Source organism: Thermobia domestica, chromosome 6 (assembly GCF_964235325.1).
Source record: "Thermobia domestica chromosome 6, izTheDome1.hap1.1, whole genome shotgun sequence".
Classification (NCBI taxonomy): Eukaryota; Metazoa; Arthropoda; class Insecta; order Zygentoma; family Lepismatidae; genus Thermobia; species Thermobia domestica.
Genome location: NC_137459.1, coordinates 133,872,309 through 133,895,238, shown reverse-complemented (window position 1 = coordinate 133,895,238; position 22,930 = coordinate 133,872,309). Strand labels below are relative to the sequence as shown.

The following is a 22,930-nucleotide window of genomic DNA, read 5'->3' as shown; positions in this document are numbered from 1 at the left end:
GCATCGCTCGTGTATCTCGATTTTGTATTAAAATGTGTCACACGCTCGAAAAAAAGACAGGGGCAAGGATTTTTCGATTTTCATTCGTATTAAGTCGTTTGAAATATAAATAAAGAAAAAGTGAGATCGCCGTGGAAAGCTGTCTGAAATCGTTCCGATGCACCAAGACCACAGAAAGGTTATAGGTGTAACAACAAACTGCGAAGAAATAAAATGTTGCCTCCCCAAATATAGTAACCTCAAACAAGTTTTGTTCCCTCAACAACAATAATAATAATAATAATAATAATAATAATAATAATAATAATAATAATAATAATAATAATAATAATAATAATAATGGAATATGCACCAGTAGTGATGAAGAAGTTATTACGGTTGATAGTGGTTTCCTGAACACTAGAACTTCGGCTTTTCTGATTTTTTTTTATAGGTTAGAAAGTTGTCAATTACCTCCACGTAATAAGTATATATAATATAATAAATAAATCAAACTGTAAGGCAAGAATTGCAGAAAAGTTAGAAACAAACAAGATCACCCAGTGGGATTCGAATCAGGTTCAAAAGTATTGAATCCCAACATAAAGGAACAACTTAACATGCATAGCTATCGAAACAACTAGAATTTTTCTTCAGTTGTACTGATAGCTAACGAACTTTTAACAATCGTCCTTGTTCTTTTTACGATTCTTTTCGTCGAAAATCTTTTTTTCTTATTTAATTACAAAAAAGTTTTCTGCACTTGCAAAGGAACTATTTTATTTTAAAAGTAACATTCCATGAAGAAGAAGAAGAAGAAGAAAAAGAGAAACTGAGTATTTTGAACATCAAACTGTGTTCAGAAGTCTCGTAATATTATCCCTATTACTTCCCATTTGAATGCATTGTTGCCAAACTACCTAGTTTAAGGGACTTAGAAAAATTCATGGGCGCAATTATATTTTGGAGGAGTGTACAAAATAGTGCTCACATGGACTGGATAAATTAGGACATGCGATCGAATGACTCAGCATTAAGTGTTCTATCAACGAGCATTGTGGCCTACGATCACTGAATATTGTCAGCATGTCAGCATTAATGCAAAATCACTCAAAAATTTAACGTGGCAAGAAATCCAAAGATTCACTCTGTTTAAACTATTCACATTCATGACAAATTAATGTGTTCTTTGAAACACAAGAACATACAGCATCACAAAATGTAATTAATTTAGATACTAAATATATGACAAAAATTTGTACTTTCAATTAAAGTGAAGAGATCAGACTAAAAATATATTATGAGAAATTACTTACCAAACACGAAACTACCATATGACTGGCGACAACCCACGTCAACAACACATAATTTTTGTTATCTGCTGCTGAAAAGAAGATGACTCCCCAAAATGTATGTAACAAAATGAAACACAGGGTAGTTGCTGCAGATGTTATGAAGAACAGCTCTGATCCACCTTTCAATCCCATTGTTCCAGGTCCTACTGCATCAGCTAAGACGTTCACTAATGAGAATGCCCCACTCATTACTCCAAAACCCAAACCAGAGACTGTAAACAAACAGATCGAGTTTGATAACTATTACATAAAATTAAAATTATATACCATAATTTTTAGCACAACAGCTCGTCTATTTGTGTGTTAGGAGTTTACTTATATATTGCAGATTGAATTCTAAGGCTTACATCTAATCATAATCTAACAACAGGACGACAGACATCTTAACAAATTACTAATATTCTGCCTTCTATAAGCTTCAATGTACTGTACAATAACACATGTACGTGAACGGTTAATGGCAGGGTGGATTGATTTAAATCAGTCTGATTTAAATCACGATTTTAATCAAGATTTAAATCACTTGATTTTTTTAATAAAAATCGTTGATTTAAATCAAATTCCGAAATGAATTAATTTAAAGTGAAAGTAAGTAAAATCCCGTTTCTCTTCTGTTATTTCGATTATGGAAGATAATAATCATAATACAATGAGACTCAAATGTATGTAAGCACAGTATGAAAACGAGTATCATGTAGGGAACGACCAGGGAAAATCCCGTTTGAACGGGAACGGGTGAACCCTGCTTTCTTCTCTTTGTAACACAGGGTTTTAAAATTTCTACTCCAACGGGGAAATCACCATGGACATTTAAGATGAAAACTCTTTTGTGTTCACGTCTATTTGTCTGTTTCCAGATAATAGGGGCGTATTTAGAGGGGTCCGATCCCCTCTCCGAAACAAAAAAAAAAAAAAAAAAAATATATAGATTTTAAAATTTTGGGCGAAATTTATGTACTAAATACATAGAAGTTCCTCGGGATCGTAATACGACAAATTTTGGATGCGTTAAAATATCGAATAATACTTTTGATAAAGTGGATACTTGACCCCATTGCAGAACATGCCACGATCTGCGATGTGATCGCAGAAAATTTGCCGCACCTGTGCAGAAAAAATTGTTAGAGGAAATAAAATAGCCAACAGAAAAGTATAAAAACGTGCCTGCTATGTATAGATGTCTTAAATGCACGGACAACTCGCATTTGAACTGTTTTTCACGTCACATAAAGCATATTTTTAACAATCACAAGTGTTTCTTCTTCTCGAAATGATCATCTTGATTTTTTTATTTTGGAATTCCTGCAGGGAATTCGTGTTATTATTCAGTTCAAAATCTCTTATCGTCGTGAATTGTGTCGAGGAATTTGAAGCTTTAAAATATATAAAACGATAATTATGCCTGTTGTGCTGTATGGTTGTGAAACATGGTCGCTTACGCTGAGGGAAGAACGCAGACTGAAAGTAATTGAGAATAAAATCCTGAAAGGAATATTCGGAACCACAAGGAACGGAAATGAGGAATGGCGAAAACTTCATGATGAGGAACTGCATAATTTATACCATTCATAAATATTGTTAGGGTCATCAAATCTTGGAGGCTCAGGTGGCCAGGACATGTAGCGAGAATGGAAGAAAGTAGGAACGCTTTCAGTTTTAACTGGAAGTCCAATCGGAAAACGACCATTAGGAAGGCCTAAGCGCAGATGTGAGGACAATATTAAGTTGCATCTCGCAGAAATAGGAATACAAAGTACAAACTGGATCCAGTTGACTAAGGATAGAAGTTAGTGGTGAGCTTTTGTGAACATGGCATTGAACCTCCGGGTTCCATAGGTCATAGAGTGAGTTAGTTAATTTTAGGCGAAATTTACGTATTTTATATGTATTTCGTGCCGCTAGCTAGTCCCAATTGTTTAAAAATATGCCCCTGTCAAATATCAGTAACTTTCGTGAAAAGAAAAGTGTCATGTTGATATACATTGCTGTACTTTTTCCTTAATGCTTAAGAAACTGTTTGGTATTAAAATAGGTTAACGATTGGGAATTAATTCAAAATTAAAACCCAATACTTTCACTTAAATGACATAATTAACATTTAATACTAATTCCTAATGTTTTTTCTTCAGTTCGCGACTTGTATTATACGAAAAAAAAGATTTGATTTAAATCAAAAAAATCGATTTAAATCAAAAAAATCAACAAAAATGATTTTTTTGAAAAAAATCATGATTTTTTTCCACCCTGGTTAATGGTCTTACTTCGTAATCAAGACTGGGCACACTAATTGGTGGATTTCATGAATGTTCTGAAGTTTTACCAGCCAACTGTTAAGGCAGGGCTGTCAAATATATGCACTCCTTTCTAAAATTACTTCCACCCATTGTTAATAAATTTAATAAATCCATTTTATACCAGCTTTACCTAAAGTTTTATTAGTGACTATTTGTCAATGTATTCTTCTTTGGTGTGTAAATATTAAATGTAAAATGGCTTCATCTGCACTTTGGATCACAGATAAAATAAAGAGACTTTCCCACTATGAGTACTGCACAAAATTCAATTTGTTTTCCACCGAGCAACGTAGGACATATTAACGGATTACAAATCGAATTTAAATCTTACATTCTGCTAAGTCAATCTTAGTTACAATAAATCAGCACTTAAAATTCCCTAACGTTACATCTCTCGAAAGGCTATTGCAGCCCGATAGGTCTTCAGTTATATAAATTTTACATATTTCAATAAATACCAGATGTAGCTACGTTGGATAAGTTTCTATACAAAAAGCTTTAAAAGGCTTTCGAACACATTCTCCCTCCAACATCTCATAGCCTTCATTACGTATGCAATGTCAAATGTCACACAGGCTTCATGGTTAAGTGATAAGAACTACAGTCTTTGGTGCGAGAAACTCCGGCGGGAGAGTGATGAACATTTATCGCTTTTAAGAATCTTTGTGTTGCATTCTCATTGCCTTACATAACTAACTTTATTCTATGTCCTATGGAACTCGAAGGTTCAACGTCGCATTCACTATAGCTCTCCACTGAGTTGCGTTCTAGATCAACTTGATCCAGTTGCTACTTTGTATTCCTATTTCTGCGAGATCCACCTTAATTGTCCTCCCATCCGCGTCTACGTCCTCCTAATTGTCTTTTTCCGATTGGGGTTCCAGTTAAAATTTGAGTGTTCCTATTTTTCCATCTACTACATGACTTGCCCCCTGAGTCTCCTAGACTTAATGACCTTAACAACGTTAGGTCAACGGTGTAAACCTGTGGTTACCAACCGGTGAATCTCATCGGGTGTGTCGTTAAATCTTAGAATTTAAAAGTCATGAAGTATTTACTAATCAGTTAAAATCAATTGTCGGTCAAACTGTACTAACGACAGCAACAATGCTCAGTACTACATAGTCACTACTTCGTAGAAACCTATAGTCTTACGCTATCATAATTTTATTAATAATAATAATAAAAAGTGTCGCGATCACTGTCAAGTGTGCGGTCAAAAAGGTTGGGAAACACCAGCATAAATTATGCATCTCCTCGTTATGAAGTTTCCATCATTACCCATTTTCATCCTTCTTCAGTCCGAATATTCGCCTTAGGAGCTTTTCTTGGATCAGAAGATCCAATATATTTCAGGCAAAAATTTCCTTGTAGGCCTTATACCTGGAGAACTACATAAGTGTAGCCAAACCCAAACTATCACTTAACTCAATATGATGTGCTTATTCTGTAAAAAAAAATATACGAAAACTCGATTTAGGGGCCCTTCAAAAATTTTGTGCTCCCTGATCCAAAAACTAATTATTGGCCAAGATCACAATCGCTTGATGCATTTTTTTGGGGGATCATTTCTAAAATTCTTGGCCAAAATCTAATCTTTTGATCCACTTTTTTGGATTCTTTCTAAAATTCTTGTTCAAATGCGTTAGTATGCGTTCTTCTCACAAAGTTAGCGACCATGTTTCGCAAACGTACACAATACTATTATCAGCACAGAAAACAAGCATTTCAAATTCAAACCACTCGGTTAAAATTACAGATGTGTCTAATGACGATTTTTCAAAAGTTTAAAATGGAAAAAAATTCGAACATTTTGTGGAAATTATTTCTAATGAAAATTCTTCTTTCTCAAAATTTTAATTCGGAAAGACTTACTTATTTCCACCTGTTTTTCTTAAAAAAAAGAGAAAGAAACATACACTTATTTTCAAAGAAAAGTGAAAAGTGTATTACCCGTTCTACATATACAAGATGTTACACCAAAAACAGTAATGAATGTACATTTCATAAACGGAAGCAGTTGAAATAAATTACTTGCGTTGTATTGAAGCTCCAACTCTATCTTCCGTTTGCATGAAGTTTCGATTTACTTATCCTTGGGGAGTTCCGACTGAGGTGTCATTTCGTGATCACGAGTAACCGTGGTGTGACAGGAAGTGGTTACTTTCGAAGTGGAACAAAGGATTAATATCAGGTTTCTTGTGAAGAAATCGCAACTGAAACGTTCCGAATGCTGACCAAGGCATACGTTGATACTTGGATACAGTACAAATATTTGAATGGCATAAACATTCCATGGAGGGGAGGGGAAAGTGTTGAAGACAATGATGGTTCAGCCAAGTCGCGTTTTTAGTTATTGACACAAATATTACGAGCACGCGAGATGATCAGAAGTGACCAAAGATTGAGTGTGCGTACAGTGGCTGAACTAGTGAACTTGGATAGCTAATCTGTTCGCAGAATTAGTTAAACAAAGATAATCTGTGCCGAATAATCTCTCGCAAAGACCAAAATCGTATCGTCAAGAGTTGTGTACGAACATGTTACAACCCATCACAAGTCAACCAGGCTTGGAATCTGCAACTACTTTTCACGAAACATGGACTTTTACCTATGACCCTGGCAATCTATGCAGTGGAAGTGCCCGGTTCTCCCAAATTGAAAAAAGTATGCATGCCATGCTAAAATTGGACTTCAGGCTATCTGAGCTTGAACTCTGAGGTAGTTTATCATTAGATGAACTACATACGAATTATCCTCAATAAAGTGATAATTTCTGGCAGTTCTAGAAGTCCTGCTTTCTTTTATCATGTACCGTACTCCTCTGTGCTTTGGGATACATGGATCTGAAATAAGTTTTTTTTTCTTTCTTTTTTTTAAATCATTTATTTGAGGACCAGCAGTGGGCACAACGGTAGCCGCTGTGACTTTTTCTAACCCACTGCAGCCTTCTAGATCTCAATCTACTTAAGTTTGAATTCAGAATTGTCCATAAATTTGCAGACGGACAATGAATTCGACGAACACGAACAGATTTCATTTCATTACATGTCATCACCGATAAAAATATAAAAACAAAAGAATAATGTCATAGGAAGATTAAACGAATGCACGGGACATAATTAAAATGATCTAACACAGATTAGAGAAGATTGTGTAAGTAAAATGAAAAATAGAAATTAAGAATCATGAGGGCAGTGGAAATATAGGAAAGATTCTAGGGGTTCTATTATACATTAATGATTAGCAAGGAAAGAAAGGTTTTCATCTCTATCTCAGAGATGTTAAGCTTGGAAGGAAAATAAATGATATTGATATGAATGATTTAGGTCACACACATCAAACATATAAATTCCAATGTTAACTTACCGTACGCGAGAACATGTTTGTTGTTTGTTATTTGCGTATTTACGTCGGTAACCTTTTTCAAACCTCCTTCGGCTCTCCGAAGTAATTTATATAGAAGGAATCGGAACAATTCTTGAAATAAGACGGAAAATACCAAACCAAACTCCAACGTATTCTTCAACTGCACCACCAAAAACCACAATAAAGATGATAAGAGCAGTGAGAGTAACCAGAAAAAGGCACTGAAATAAACAAGCAAACATTAGGTACTCATATTTCAAATTTGTTAACATTCTACCTAGCACGTGGGTTACCGGTATCGCCATCAATCAGTAGCGTAGCCAGGATGTGTGTTTGGGGGAGGGGGGGCAAGTGCTGTTATAGGTACATACAGAAAAATTACAAACAAAAAAAAAATATTAAAAAAATTACAAACATCAAAGTACCAAAGTGCACTGTCGGACCTCTTTGGGGGGGCTACCCCTCTGGCGCCCCCTTTCCTACGCCACTGCCATCAATCACTTGGATTTTACGAAGGTTCCTTCTGTGCTGTGTTAATTTTCTGAAATTTGACCCCCACAGTTGATACAGACAATATGTATGTGTTACTGCTGTCGTGAAACCCACCGGTGACCCACGTGATGTGCGTTTGAAGACATTAAAACAAATGAGTCAAAAATGTGAGAAAATACAGAATCATATACTTACTTTTCTTATGAAATTAATAAAGTATAAGATCTTACTTGTTAATTACATTTATCTTGTTCGCAAAATAGCAAATAACGTTGGTTTGGTGTAAACAAATATAATATTTGTGACGAAAATGTCATATTTGATTACGCGTTTCCGTTAATTTATCACAATGATTTTATGTGTGATCCAAAATTCCTGGTCCAAAGTCTAATAAGATAAAAAACAATATCAGTATGAAACAGTGAATCCAACAAAGCGAAGATTGTTGGGCCACCCTGTATATTTCTCGAAAAAAACATTAAAATCAAAATAAGACTATACACAAAATACCTCAAACCCTTGGGAACCAGAAGGTTAAATAAAAATAACATCATACACTATTCTCTACACCTGAACATTTCTATAATCGTACGGCATTTGTTCATAATTCATTACAAGACGAAGGTACTTTCTCTTAGAACTCACAACACTACTATACGTAAGAATTTTGAACTTCAAAAGCCACATACCAACCCACATACAATTTACGATATTTACTCGGTATTTTACGCATGAATTTATTTATCTATTCCTAATCTTATTAATTTGTATTATCTTTAATTTTATAAACATCCGTAAGCTGTAACTCTTTTAATATCACTACTAGCATACGGATACCAACCGTAACCACTTATCACATACTTTTAGCTGAATGAAATAACTTTCAAAAACCTTATGCGAGAAAAGCATCTTCATTAGTACGCCCTTCACATGAACAATTTTCTAATTCTCACACTACAATTCTTTGGCGCAAATGTTATGTGTACGAGGATTTTGTTACTTTCCGGCATTACGTTCCAATCGGGAGACCAATGAACTGGACACTTACTGAGAGTATAATCCAGGATCACGTGCACCAAAAGTGAGCGTACTAAGCAGAAAGTAATCCAGTTATACTGCATTATCCCACCATTCGATTTCATTTGAGCTAAATTTTCATTAAAGAATTTAAAAATAAACAAATAAAAATATGGATGAAATCAATGTCAAAAATCAAAGCTGGAATTTCCCAGATTCGATGTGAGCAGCATGCTGTAAACTGCTTGATGGATGTAGAAGAAATAAATTACTTTCAGATGTAAGTTCTAATTTGGTAAAAACCTGAACAATAACAGGAGCAAGCTGGACCAATTACGGCAAACCCTGATGCTAATGTGCCTTAACGTCATATGTCCTGTATTTCATTCGTTACTTGATGCGCAAGTGCTCTAGAAATTCGTCGCATTCATGAACTGGCATAATAATACCCACTTGGAATGCCTACAACGCAAGATGCCGAACTTTATAAAAACAAAATGACGTACGGAGACAGAAAATTTTGTTGTAACACTATTCCAAAATATATGTATAATGGATTGGACTTCAACTTTTTTTTTAACACCGAGGCTATGTGAGACGAGGTTTCATGTTTAAAATAGGATCCGAACACACGATTAAGTGCATAGCGTAATGGTGAGAAATATTGTACTTTTCAAAGATCTTAAAGTCTGTACCAATGTTCACACACTATTTGAGAAGTATGGCATCGAATAAGTAATTTGATGATATATTGCAACCATACTTCGTGAATTTCTTTCAAGTGTTCTGCCTATGCACGAAGGCATGTAAATTATGACCATCACTCACTCTACATCATACATAAATCATTGCGATAAGGATGTTTAGTACATGATTATGTAGTAAGTAGATCTGTACGAAAATCTATTCTTTCTTTTCTGATAAATATTCTAATTTCGCCCCGCGTGATTATTTTAATATCTATTACTCTAGGAAAATTAGTTTATTTGAGCTGTAATTCAATATTTATAAAATGTACAGCATTTACGTAACATTATTTTGCATATGTACGAACTATTTCTACAGTCCGAATCTCCACTCAGCTCTTTTTCTCCACATACGTGTGTTGATTATTGTCATGGCAACTACCGCTTTTCTCGCAAATTGGGTATAAATTATATCTATATCATATATATATATAACACATTTGAAAGTGTGTGTGTGTACTTCCAAATGTTTCTGGCAGATTGAGCATGTGCGCAGAGCGGTAGTGTGAACAGGCATTGAAGTTCGGTTATTACTCGACGATGTTTGGGAATATAGGTAAAAATAACGAGTAATGTGTGTACGCCAAATCAGAAGTTCTACACGGCAGAAATGCCATGCAGGATTACAGGAAACTGTGGGTGTGCGTTGCTCTGCCCTATCAAATAATGGTGGTGTGAGTGAAGGTATTCAAACACGACACCGTGGGATGGGATGTCCTTGTTGAAATCTCCCGAGACTCATGCAGGATGAATCGTTGCGTGCTACCTTTATACCTCAGGTGATACGGTACTCTTTTTTGCACAAATCTCCGCACATGGAAGTCCTTCTTAATAATGCGGCGCATCGCTGACGCATAAATTCTTAGTTGCTGAGCTAATTTCACTATTGTCGAGTGTCTATCCCCACTTAAGCACTGTTCAGCATGTTTGTACTTGGACACAGGATCCAATGCGAGACAAATCAGCTGCTGACAAGCTCCGTTTGAAGGCCTCTACCCACTTCGCCACCAGGACGAGGGATAAACACGATGATAAGTAATAAGCTCGTGCACCCACACCTTGTTGAAGTTTTGCATGGTATTCCCATCACTTCTTTTGCTGGAAACTCGAAGTTCGTATACCTGTTACGATTCGCCGCCTCATTCCAGAACAGTGTTGCTCAACAATTGGTCTTAGGTATGTGCTCACTTCTACCATTCTGTGCATATGCTACTTTCTAATTTTATTTCCTGATAAAATATATATGTATAAAAAATCAAAATAAAGAACATGAATGAAAATATATTCATGAATGATGTGACGTGATTACTAAATTGTAATGGATAACAGTTTGAAAACTGAAATTTAAGTAATTCGACAATTATGCATATATATATATATATATATATATATATATATATATATATATATATATATAAAATACATTATTAAAAATATCCTACATAACGATACTTCCCAATCATTTTGAGATTTAACATCACTCAAAATTCAACTTATCTTAAGGGGACGAAAATGGATTAAATATGAAATATGAAAGAAATACCAGTTCATTAAATTGAAATAACTAAGCAAAACTCCACGAGAAACTTGGTACTCAAATTTAGCACACTATCACATCGCTTGCTTGCTCCTCTATACTAAAAACTGCTAACTATATTCAAAAATGTATTACACACAAAACACAAGAATCTGGTTTCAGGTTAAGAATTGGATTCTACTTTTAATACTAACAAGTAAACCTTACGTTTGGGTGAATCGAGTTGCTGACTAAGGCACATATGAGAAAGTAGTACTAAATGTGGTCAGTATTTCAGTGAAGTTGTAGGTGCGAAGCTCCAGGGGTTTAGGAGATACAGCTACCAGAACATCACATGGAAGTACAGAATAGTCTTCAAACAGTTGGAGGTAAAAGCTCTGTAAGACCTCTTGTAACGACAAAAGGTGAATAAAGAATATATGGGTACATATTAGTACTAAGGGGAAGTCATATAGTAAGGGTATACCTGACGGCGGCCATCTTGAAATCCGCCATTTTGAATTAAGGTTAAGTTTTAAAATAGGAATAGGGTCACATGATACATGATTTAAGGCGTAAATTTAATCAGATGGACAATGGTGCCATTATTTTGATTTACGCGCAATTGGTAAAAAGTTACAGAGAAATTAAATATTGTTGCAGCATATGTCTTAGTCCTTTAATCCACCTTGTAAATTTTGTATTAATGATAATAATTAAATAAAAAGTAGGTGGATAAATATTAGATCCATGGTAAGAGTTGCCTTGATGGCGGCCATGTTCAAATCCGCCATTTTGAATCAGACAAAAGTTTTAAACAAAACGCATAACAGTGACACCTTATTAATAGCAAATTTTACCATAAATCCAACGATATAACCACTTTTGCTCATCAAACAACTAATATTGTAAGGCCACCATTGCATTTCTGATTAACTTCTAGCCCGAAGTCATCTATTGCATTACTCTATTCCCATTTAATTTTGTGATGGTTAATGGTAAAGTAAAAATGGTTATACTGTTGGATTTATGGTAAAATTTCTATTAACAAGGTGTCACTGTTATGCGTTTTGTTTAGAACTTTTGTCTGATTCAAAATGGCGGATTTGAACATGGCCGCCATCAAGGCAACTCTTACCATGGATCTAATATTTATCCACCTGCTTTTTATTAAATTATTATCATTAACTCAAAATTTACAAGGTGGAGTAAAGGACTAATACATATGCTGCAACAATATTTAATTTCCCTGTAACTTTTTACCAATTGCGCGTAAATTAAAAGTAATGTCACCATTGTTCTTCTAATTAAATTTACGCCTAAATCATGTAACACATGACCCTATTCCTATTTTAAAAACTTAACGTTAATTCAAAATGGCGGACTTCAAAATGGCCGCCGTCAGGTATACCCTTACTATATGACTTTCCCCTGGTTCTAATATGTACTCATATATTTGTTATTCACCTTTTGTCGTTACAAGAGGTCTTACAGAGCTTTTACCTCCAACTGTATGAAGACTATTCTGTACTTCCATGTGATGTTCTGGTAGCTGTATCTCCTAAACCCCTGGAGCTTCGCACCTACAACTTCACTGAAATACTGACCACATTTAGTACTACTTTCTCATATGTGTCTCAGTCAGCAACTCGATTCACCCAAACGTAAGGTTTACTTGTAAGTTTTGTTTTAGTGTTGCGTATGTATGTTGCGCAAGAACCCCAAATGAAACAAGAAGTAAAGTGTAAAAGAACATAGTGTAACACCAAACTTGTGAGCAACTTCGAAATGTGTTTTCACTTGAACGGGTTTTCTAATCACCTCTTCTTTCTTATACCATTGCTTCATTGAAATCAGAATTCAAAATATTTCCATCAGTTCCTCAAATTCCAAATTGACAGTACTATATTGTCAATATAAACACATAAACCAATACCTACAAAACACAAGAACAAGTACAACACTACATATCGTCGTCTGAGATTCAACACCGGGTATCTCCAATTTTGGCGAATTTGAGTTTTCGATACCATTGGAGTCATTGTAGGGTGGTGCACAATCTGGTTAAGTAGTACGCCTATATCACGATAAACGGCTCTGTTATTCCGTCAAAGTAATATCGCGTATCATGAGGCTGAAACTAGCTTTTAAACAGTCTTTTGTCTCTCCTGTAAAATTGGTGAAACGTTACTTACGCGGTATTGAATCTCAGACGACGAAATGTAAGGCAGGGGATTAATTACTTTTAATATTGTCTGTTTTTGGAGAAATAACCTTTTACGAGGTTCTCCAACAAGAATAGTTTCGAGAGAACTTCTTATGTTTACATAGTTTTAAGCTGTAGCATACTATATACCTCTTTTGCTGCAGCATTTATGTCATATTCTCATTAATTTGGCTCACTCATGGTTTTGAACACATTATTTTTGGAGGGCATTTGCCGTTATTTCCTATTGAATAACACACTTTCATTGAAATGCCTAAACTATAGGCTGTTTTCCCTCCTCCTGAATATCTACACATATATATATATTTTGCATTTTACATGACAGCACAAACAATATCTGATCCCTTTATACAAATGAACTATATTCAAACTTAGAAGCAAAAATACACAAAAAGTCAAAAATCTAAGTCATAAAGCCCACACTGAAGTCCTATCAGTAAGCAAAGTCCTCCGATTTGCACCGACCACATACATTTTTATCAGCACAAACACTAATTCAATCTTTATTAAAAAGAGGGAGAAGGACTATCTCTAATTTCCATCACCCTCTTAGCTGATCTTCGAAGTTATCAAATCTTTATTATGTAAGTCTATACAGTATCAAGTTAGCACAATCTTACAGTCAACCCCAAAATGGATTTGATCAACCATCATTCACTTAAAGCTATATACTCACCCCTGTGTAACGAGTCACAGTTGCACACATGGGCACATACTGCAATCATAAAATACAACCAAATATGCAGCATTTGTATTCTATAGTTCAGTGCACAAGGTAAGATGCAACGCTCATGATGATATAACAATTCAAACAACAGTCTTTGATCTTTGTGATGACTTCGATAAGAATGGCTTGACTTTGAAAGGACTAGTTTAGTGCTTTTTATATTTGTGATACTATTATTATTGATACATACCCAAAATGTATCTACTTTTAACGTAAGATGGCAACAATCTCCCCGTCGATACCACAATCATGCCGTTTATTGCTTGTTTGGAGTGTTACTTGTGAATGCCGTTAGGGAAAAGTTTTTGCTTTATTACAAAGGAAGCCGGTTGGGGACGATTTGAACATGGCAAATATATCGGGGGAAGAGCAAAATCCACTTTTAGTGAAAAGTGGCAGTGGTAAGTTCTGCCAATTAGCCAAATCAACATCGTATACAGTAACTACTGCAAATATCTAGGAAACAAATTACCCAACATAGATGGCTGTCAAAAAGTATTGGAAAGACCTTAATATAGCAATGAATCAGCAAGTGTTGATAATAAGTATTCGTTTCAAATATACGTAAACACCCTCATCGCTACACTCATGTGATCCCAGTTTTCATTCTTGATATCTGAGCATTTGAGATTAAGCAATAAACCGCTTATCCTTTGTTCTACGGAATCATTTGTTTAACCCTTTAGCTGTCAGAATTTTTAAATCAAAGGTAGTTACTTTAAAATTTATTGTTCCTGGTTTTAACTGGGTAAAATTTACTATTATGTCTGGTTATAACAAATGGTTCTGCGAACTCGAAATATTTAACAACCGGTACTAGCGAACCGGCTGAATAGCACCACTGCTTGCAAACCGACTTTTTCATTTATTTTATCCCGGCTAAGACTACACCGTGTTCGGTACAGAATATTTCAGTATAGATTAGTAATTCTCAACTTATTTCATATCATGACCCCTTTTTATTACTCCCTCTTGCCAGTAACTCCCGTAAGTACTTACTTGGTTGTAATAAGCTTTATAGGTAGATTTTAAAATATATTTACTATGGAGATTTCACAGTCTATCGATATACATAGTGAAATAAAAGTACTCTGCACCCTTGTGTGTTGAGAACGGGTTGAGGGAGGATGATGAAACTTGAAAGTGGTCTGATACATCAGATGGTGCGATGGCAAGTATCATTGCTGCCATCTTTGATTGCAATTTGAAATTTCAAATGCAAAGGGAGTCATTTTACATGTTTTAAGGCACGAATTTTACCAGAAATAAGCTTGTGCGGTTATTTAACCCTAAGACAAGTCATTTTGGGGTTACTGTTTCTGAACATTATCTAGTTATGCCCTTAGGGGCTAAACTCACGTTTCGTGAAGGCGGGTGAGATTTCAAAAATGAAATGAAATCTTTAAGTTTTACGTCCCACGGTTATGCCGGTTAGGCTAAAGGAGACGGTGATTATGAGAGATGAGTGAAATGGTGGAATGAAGAAAGTGAGAGGAAATGGGAGAACCCCGAGAAAACCCACGAGCACGGTGTTTGTCCACCACAAAGTTCACTTGGCGGGGGCTGGGATCGAACCCGGGACCCCACGCACCAGAGGTGAACGCTCTACCACTGAGCCACCGCGCCCCCGGGTGAGATTTCAGTTGCAAAATTTGATTACTATTTCAGAACACTGATGCTAATAAAATTATTTTAAAATAATAAATTTTCGGAAAGTAATATTTGAAGCACACTTCACGTTGTGTTAACTTTAGTATATTTTCTGCAAGCCTATGTAATTGGTTACTTTTTCTCAAGTCAAAAATTTATTGAAGAAAAGTAATATTTGGGGCGTTCAGAGCACAATGGATCCATTTTCAATAAGGTTCAATTTTGCTCAGCAAATGAATTCAATTTCAAAACGTAATACCTTCGCAGTCAAGAGTCCGAAATAAATGAAACTAAATCCACATGAAAGGGCGTGGAATAGTTTCATATGACTCCCACTAGACAGGAGCGTCAGTAGGGGCAAGAGGGCAGCCTACCATGAATCTCAGATTTTGGGGACAGTAAGGCAGTTTTAGAAACCTTTTGATAAGCAAAGTCCAACAGAACAAGTTTGGTGTCTTTACACCGAATAAATACGGATGAAATATAGATGATATAAATTGGAAAGTTGCTTAGGCCCAATTTCCAGACTTTTAAGTAGGCCCGAAACTCGAGAGTAGTGAAACCTTTGGAATCCTAGGCCAAAAAATGTACAAGAGAGCAATTTAGGCCTGTAGTTCCTTACGGTCAACAGATACGGTGATCAAAATCCGTATTTGTTCGGTATAAGGACTTCATTTATTTTCTGTGGACTTTGCTCAGGAAATCTGCATTACGCTCCCAACATCTGAAATACAGGGTAGGGGGCGGATGACCTCTAAACAGACGCCCCTCTCCAGCGGCAATCATAAAATTCTAGATTGCACCTTGTCACGTAGTTTTTCTTTCTTTCATTTTGGATTATTTCTTTCTCTAAAGTATGTATGTATGGAAAATGAGAACCAACATGTACTGTGTCAACAAATACCTGCAATATTCCAGAAGCACAATTTAGCAAAGAACCCTTTGTTTTCTGAATACAACACAAAAACTGGTTTCCACGATAATTCTTTTATTTATTTATTAATATCAGTTCTATAAGTAGTCTAACCTTCGGCTACGACACTTTCTCGCAAATTAACTGATAAGCATTTAAATACAAGAAACGTTAAAAGCAAGGGAAAAAAATGAGGCAAAATAAATTGTAGATCACCACATTGACCTGCTGTAGCCACAAGAAATCAAAAGATTCACGTGGGAAGAAAATAGTCTTTTGAATGAGAAGCACTCAGGCCCGTAGCCAGGGGGACAGAAGTGAATACTGGGGAGGCAATGATTAAGACATGACACAACACCACAAAATTGCATACTTATTTATTATTTACAGAATCTGTAAGAGCTATAGTTTCTATTATACCTAATATCCTGTATTGACAATATTAAAGTACACAAATTAAGATTAAGAACATTGATCATTAACATACGAAGATTTAAAAAAAAAACAAAAAAAAAACGATGCAATATAATTGAGGTGCTTGGGGCAATATAGTGCTATGGTAAACGTAGACGAGGAACGTCATTGTACGTCGTATTTACACTAAACAAAAGCTAATTAACTGAATGTTAGAGTGAGCACAAGTCCCATTATTCAGGATTGTTCTATTTGCAGAAAACAAAATATTATGAAGAGAATATTTTGACATAGACTTTTTTGTCACAACAAAACACTTCAATTGACTTTTATTGTATAATGGCATCATTATATGTTCATAAAATTGACTTAAGTTTCTATAAATATAATGATAATAATTTTTTTTCCCTTCACATTCTCATTTTGTAGAAGGCCAACTTGTTTGTTTGTTAAAATTTAGCATGGTTTTTTTTTTTTTTTTTTTTTCCCAGTACCGAGGCTAATAAAAACGTGAAACTTGCAGTTTAAAGTGGAATACGAACCACCACATTGCTCTCGATTTCAAGAATTCCACGGGTATCAAACCCCAAGATCACATTCAAACACGCGCGCTCTATTCACTTGATCAGCAATAAGGGCTATTTTGTAGTATTGTTTTACAAATTATCAATTTCTCGTAAGCTTTTACTACAGCTTTTTTGTTTTGTTTGTATTAACTCCTAAGAATGATGAGATAAAAAAAAATTGAGACCAAAGTACTTGCATTTATTAATAGAAAAACTTAAAAGAGAATATTTATTATATATGTATAATCGAACGTAATTTCCTGTTTCAATTTTGTGTGCTTAATACGAGCTCTTTGCGAGGTACTTTTTTTCATATCAATTAAAATTGAAGTTTTATTCTTTAAACATTAGAACAAAATTATATTACAGCAACTTTAGATTATATTAATACAAAATAGAGGTATATGTTTTATTGAACGTTTGTACTCAATTTTCTATCTTCCAAAATAAGAGAGACATTACAGTTTATTTATATTCACAACTAACGTTGTGGACTATGATACTGTTGTTTGGAAGTGCACCTGGTATTCTCGGATGCTTGTCGTGGTTGCAATAACATGGCATGGTTTCAAATTCTTGAAATGGGTAAAGGCAGTTGAAGATGTTTGGTGCATCTAGCAAAGAAACATATAATTTTACGCGTAAATGGGTAGAATTCCCAAAGCTGAATTTAATTTGGTAATTACAATAGCAAGAATTTCACTGGTTTTGTGTCAGTTTGGAAATTCTCTTCAGCGTGTATTTAGAGGGGACAAAACATAAGAGCCCCCTCTAGCCCCTCCCTGGCTACGGGCCTGGAAGCACTTTTTGACCATTTTCTTTTTCTGGCAATTTTTTTTACAAAAATAAAATAAAAATATGTTTAAAACAAGTCTTAAAAATACACGTGTTTAAAACAAAATGTTTAAAATGTATATAAAATTTATTTTAAACAAAACAACCCTGCTGATAACGTGTACTGGAAGTTGCAAACACGTGATTTTAAGGAAAAAGATCATATTTATTTATACATTCACCATGTCTCATGCAATGTGATAGTAACAATAAGCATCAAAAAGCTAGAAATTCGTCTTGAACTAATTCATGACGGTAATCTGCAAGAGTACTGCATACTATCTGAAATCCGGTTATGAAAACCCTTTTCGTCTCTATCGTATTTTAGAGAGAAAATGGCCCTATTCGTTCATTTAACATTACTTTCTGCAATCTAATTTTGCTTCATTACAGTAGAATATGATCTTGTAGGTAAAATACAAAAAGAAATAAGGTACGGGTCACCACACTACACTCTCTCCCTCCAAAATCTTTAAACTGAATGTTATGTTCCAGTTATTACTGCAACATATATTAGTGAAATTCAGACATAAATATAAGGCGCTTCCGGAAAAAAAAAATCCTCTGAAGAAAACAACTCTTCGCAGTTTTATTTCATGAGAAATGACATGTCATGTTTTGGAGTTATTACTGGAATACGCATTTAAGATATATAAAATAAATCGCCTGGAATGTTCTTGAGAAAATAATCCACGAAAAACTCACCCGAAAAATAAGTTATACTTTCTGATTATCTTCTAGAGAGGTAACTCATACGACACTACAGGATTGCTAATAAAATATCGATGTGTGAAATACAAACAAAATCATTGAAGCCGTTTTCCAGAAAATTGCACTTCTTTTTCACCCTACAATAAACTACCATTAATTTTGCGGGTAGGAACAAAATTTGCTGCGGATACATTGAACAGTACGGCCTCTAGGTGAATGAACACATTTACATCGGGACGAACAGATATCCACAAATCACGTTTTCGGAACCGCAGCGGCTCAGTGGTAAAGCGTTCACCTCTGGTGCATAGGACTCTTGGTTCGTTCCCAGCTTGCGCCAAGTGAGCTTTGTGACGGGCAAACACCGTGTGCGTGGGTCTTCTCCGGTGTTCTCCCGTTTCCTCCCACATTCTTCATTACACAATTTCCTTCTTTTCTCATCACCACCATCTCCTATAGCCTAGCCGACATAGGCGTGGGACGTAAAACTTAAAGATTTCATTTCACTTTATTTCAAATCACGTTTTCGGCTTTCAGAGATCATGAAAAGTGTAAATTCGTTGAAACCTCAAATCAAAAGATGAACTTAAATTCTTATCTATCATTTTGGTTCCTCTTCTTTGACAAGAACAACATTCTTATTATGTTGTTACAGCAGTAACTACTAAATGAACCAAAGTTTACCTGAACTAATAATTTGCCACGCATAAACTGGAGAGAGTTAACTGAACATTGAAAAATAAAATAATTTTCCGTTATTTTATAATCAGCGTTTACAACGTAACAAGAACTTTAACCGTGGATGGAAAAACTCTCTCTTAGAGAGGATAAAATTCTGTAAGAATATTTCTCATTAAAGTACTTTAGAAAAAAAAATAAATAAACGTCAGGGGTAATTCCGAATCTCCATTTCAACATAAGTATTATCCTAAATATTTATGTAGTAAGGTCAATCAGGGAAAGTTCTAGAATAAATTCCCCCCCGTATAGCTTAGTAGCTAGGTTGGTTCCTTTCTGTACCAAAGTTTAATATTTATTCCACATAGTATTGCCGAGCGAGCGTTAGCGAGTGAAGGCGGGTTAGAGCCACGCAGGGCACGTTGGTTTTATTATAGCTAAAATGGGAAGGGGGGCCTGTGTTCTAGAACTTTGCTGGTCGATTAGATAATAATTTGACAGAAGAGTGTTCTATGAGACGTAACTTCTGATTAACTCCATTCGTTAGACGTTAAGAATCAAATCTCGGTGAGGTTAGGTAAGGAAAAATCTGCGTATACAATACAGAATAAATCAGCATGAATTTCTCTACAAAGTCGGCAGTACTCACTTGGCTATCTACATAAAGTCCTTACAAAATAACACTGGCAATCCACCGAAACGAATAGATTCACCAGAAGCCAAGTAATTATAATAAAGGGTATTATGATGTAAAGATAGCTTGGTTTGATATTAGGATAAAACATCTGCTTATATTTTATATCGTGTAAATAAGGGTGTGAAATTCCTGGTAGCCATTAGTTCAAATACTTCAGTATTGTCATAGGCATTTGGCATTTACTTTGTTAACTTCCGTAATGCAAAGAAAAGTGGCGACCAAACCTTCTGATCTGGCCCTCGATTCAGACCTAAAAAGACGTGTCCCGATATAAATTATTTCAAACTGAATATGACCCTCTTAATCAACTGCCATACTATACTCTTTCAGGAACTATACAGAACTTTAGCAAGCAAACTCTAATTTGTCTGTTATCAAGGAACTTCTATAACATAATTACTGTTTGATTTATTTAAGATTCAAATACCGCGTACCGGTACTTCAATCCTGAATATTATACAGTACCCACCGTTGATTAATAAAATATGGTAAATCAGGTACTGGAAAGTACAAGTGTTAAACTCACTGTCATCTTGTGTATATAAGAGCACCATAACTACGAGCTTTGGTAAAATATTCAAACCTTCGGAACTGGAACATTGTTTACTTAACACAATCTAAGTTGAAAGCCACTCGTCGCAACTGGTTAGGGTTCGTGTCTTGGAGATTATGTCAGTCACGTTACTAGCTCGAAATTCGCTGTTACTTACTTAAAATGGTTTTATAAAGGATGAAGTTTCATTTCTCGGTGCAGATTCACTTTAAGAGAGCTATTCAGTTGTGCGTATCAATATCACTCAAACTGCCATCTTTGAATACAGACAACTACATGCCTCATTACATCTTCATATTTCTGGACCTACCACCCGGTATCGAACACCGCCACTTTGGCGCAGGAGACCCAGGTGAGATGTGGCCCGGATTCCACAGTAAGCTGTAGGTCTTCTATAGCCTCGGTGCTGCAATGTAGATATCATGTACGGAAGTAAACCCACGTATCGTAGAAAATACATTTTGAGCGGTAAGTTCGCTAATCGAACATGTTGTCATTCATATATATATATACATAAACCGTAACTTTACTCTCATGAGATTTCCAACAACTAATACATATCTGTTTTTTCCGAATTTCAACACTTCTACTCTTAACATTGTCTTGATTAATGATGGTGATATATAGAATAATTATTTACCTTTTTATGTGCATGGTACAAGTTCAATTCCGAATAGGGTATTGAGTATCGGATTGAAACTTGAGTAGGGGTTTAAATTCTCTTTGAGCAGGTCTCATATAGCCTTTTATTACTAAGAGGGGGGATACATTCACGTCAATAACAAAAAAAAACACAAACTATTGCAAGAACTGCAAGTTTTAAATATAATACAGATTTAAATATAATACAGATTTCATATATGACATATTCTATCACGATTTTCAGATACTATACATCTGAGGAACTAACTAAATGCTCAATTATTATGTCAACCTGTCAAAGATCGCAACACAATAAACTTACCTAGCTATCAAAATTATTATTCGAATCGGATCTTTAGCAATTGTAAATGTGAACATGGCAAGTGGTGGGCCAAATGCCAAAAATGCACAGCCGAAAAACTCCATCACAGTCATTTTTGCAAATTTATTTTCTTTTGCTGCTCATTCCACCATTTTATACAACTTCTAAACCAAGCAGTTGCACAGAATATCATACAATAAGAAACAATAGAACAACGCAGAAACGAGTGGCAGTGTAGCTAAGACCAAGCGAAAGTCTTTCATCTAGTAACCTCTACCGTACGTATTGATAAGTTAGCACGTTCCGTAATGGTTGTGTCAACGCAACGGATATTTTTGATTAGTTTGCTATAATCCAAATAGCAGTTATAATGCTATAAATAGCAGCTATTTGCATTTTTGTGTTGTGTTACCCGTATCGGGAAATCAAATTCTTTTAGGACTGGTACAGAAGGACCTCCTAGATCAAATAACAAAAATGATATTATAGCAAACAGCTGTTATCATCAAATAGGAAACATTAGGGTTTCCTTTTTTAACGAAAGAAGATAAATGTATCCACTCCTTAAAATTAGTGATTTTTTTTTACATACATGTTAGGTGTAACTTCCCCCTAAAGTGCAAAAATTCAACTCATAAAATTTTTAAAGATAGACCGACTTATGCAGAATCGTTCTAATGGGTGATTAGTGAGATACTACCTAGGTAGAGAGTACGACTAACATATATGTTTCCTGCAATAGTCAGGCTTTTAGTACGACGCTAATCATACGTTTAAACGATTCTGCAAAAGGCCCAAAATTTCAGTATACATAACGGTGTGAACTTGGTCTACCCGTTGGAGCTACGGGCCTTAATCGTTTTGACGTATGATTAGCGTCATAGTAAAGGACTGACTACTACAGTACATTTATGCTAGTCGAACTCTTTAGTATGACAGTAATAACGTGTCAGAACAACTTTGCATAAGGCCTTTGGATTTCATCTCAAGAAACTGAAGAAATTGGATAAATCAGTACTTAAAAACATTTGCTTCTATTAAATAATTTCAAGAACCTTATTCTGTATCAATCAATGCAAAAATTGAAGGGTATAACGCAATGAAATCATGCTATCAATTATAACAACTACACATGTTGTCCAAAACTAAAACGCAGATTTAGTGTTGCGTTGGCTCAAAAGTTACGAAAGGTGACTCCAAGAGAGGTCAAGAGTATAAGACAAAAAAT

General features: G+C 35.2%; 1 protein-coding gene across 1 annotated transcript in view; it reads right to left on the bottom strand.

Annotated features, from left to right (window-relative positions):
* aph-1 (gamma-secretase subunit Aph-1) overlaps nt 1-21,917 on the bottom strand; it is a 42,221-nt gene extending 20,304 nt beyond the window's left edge. The window contains exons 1-3 of the mRNA XM_081762135.1: nt 21,703-21,917; nt 6,998-7,218; nt 1,296-1,546 (exon numbers count right to left, since the gene is read on the bottom strand). Of these exons, the coding sequence (XP_081618261.1) occupies nt 1,296-1,546; nt 6,998-7,218; nt 21,703-21,815 (585 nt within the window). The 5' untranslated portion in view covers nt 21,816-21,917. The remainder of the gene's footprint in view (nt 1-1,295; nt 1,547-6,997; nt 7,219-21,702) is intronic.
* Nucleotides 21,918-22,930: the final 1,013 nt, after the last annotated feature.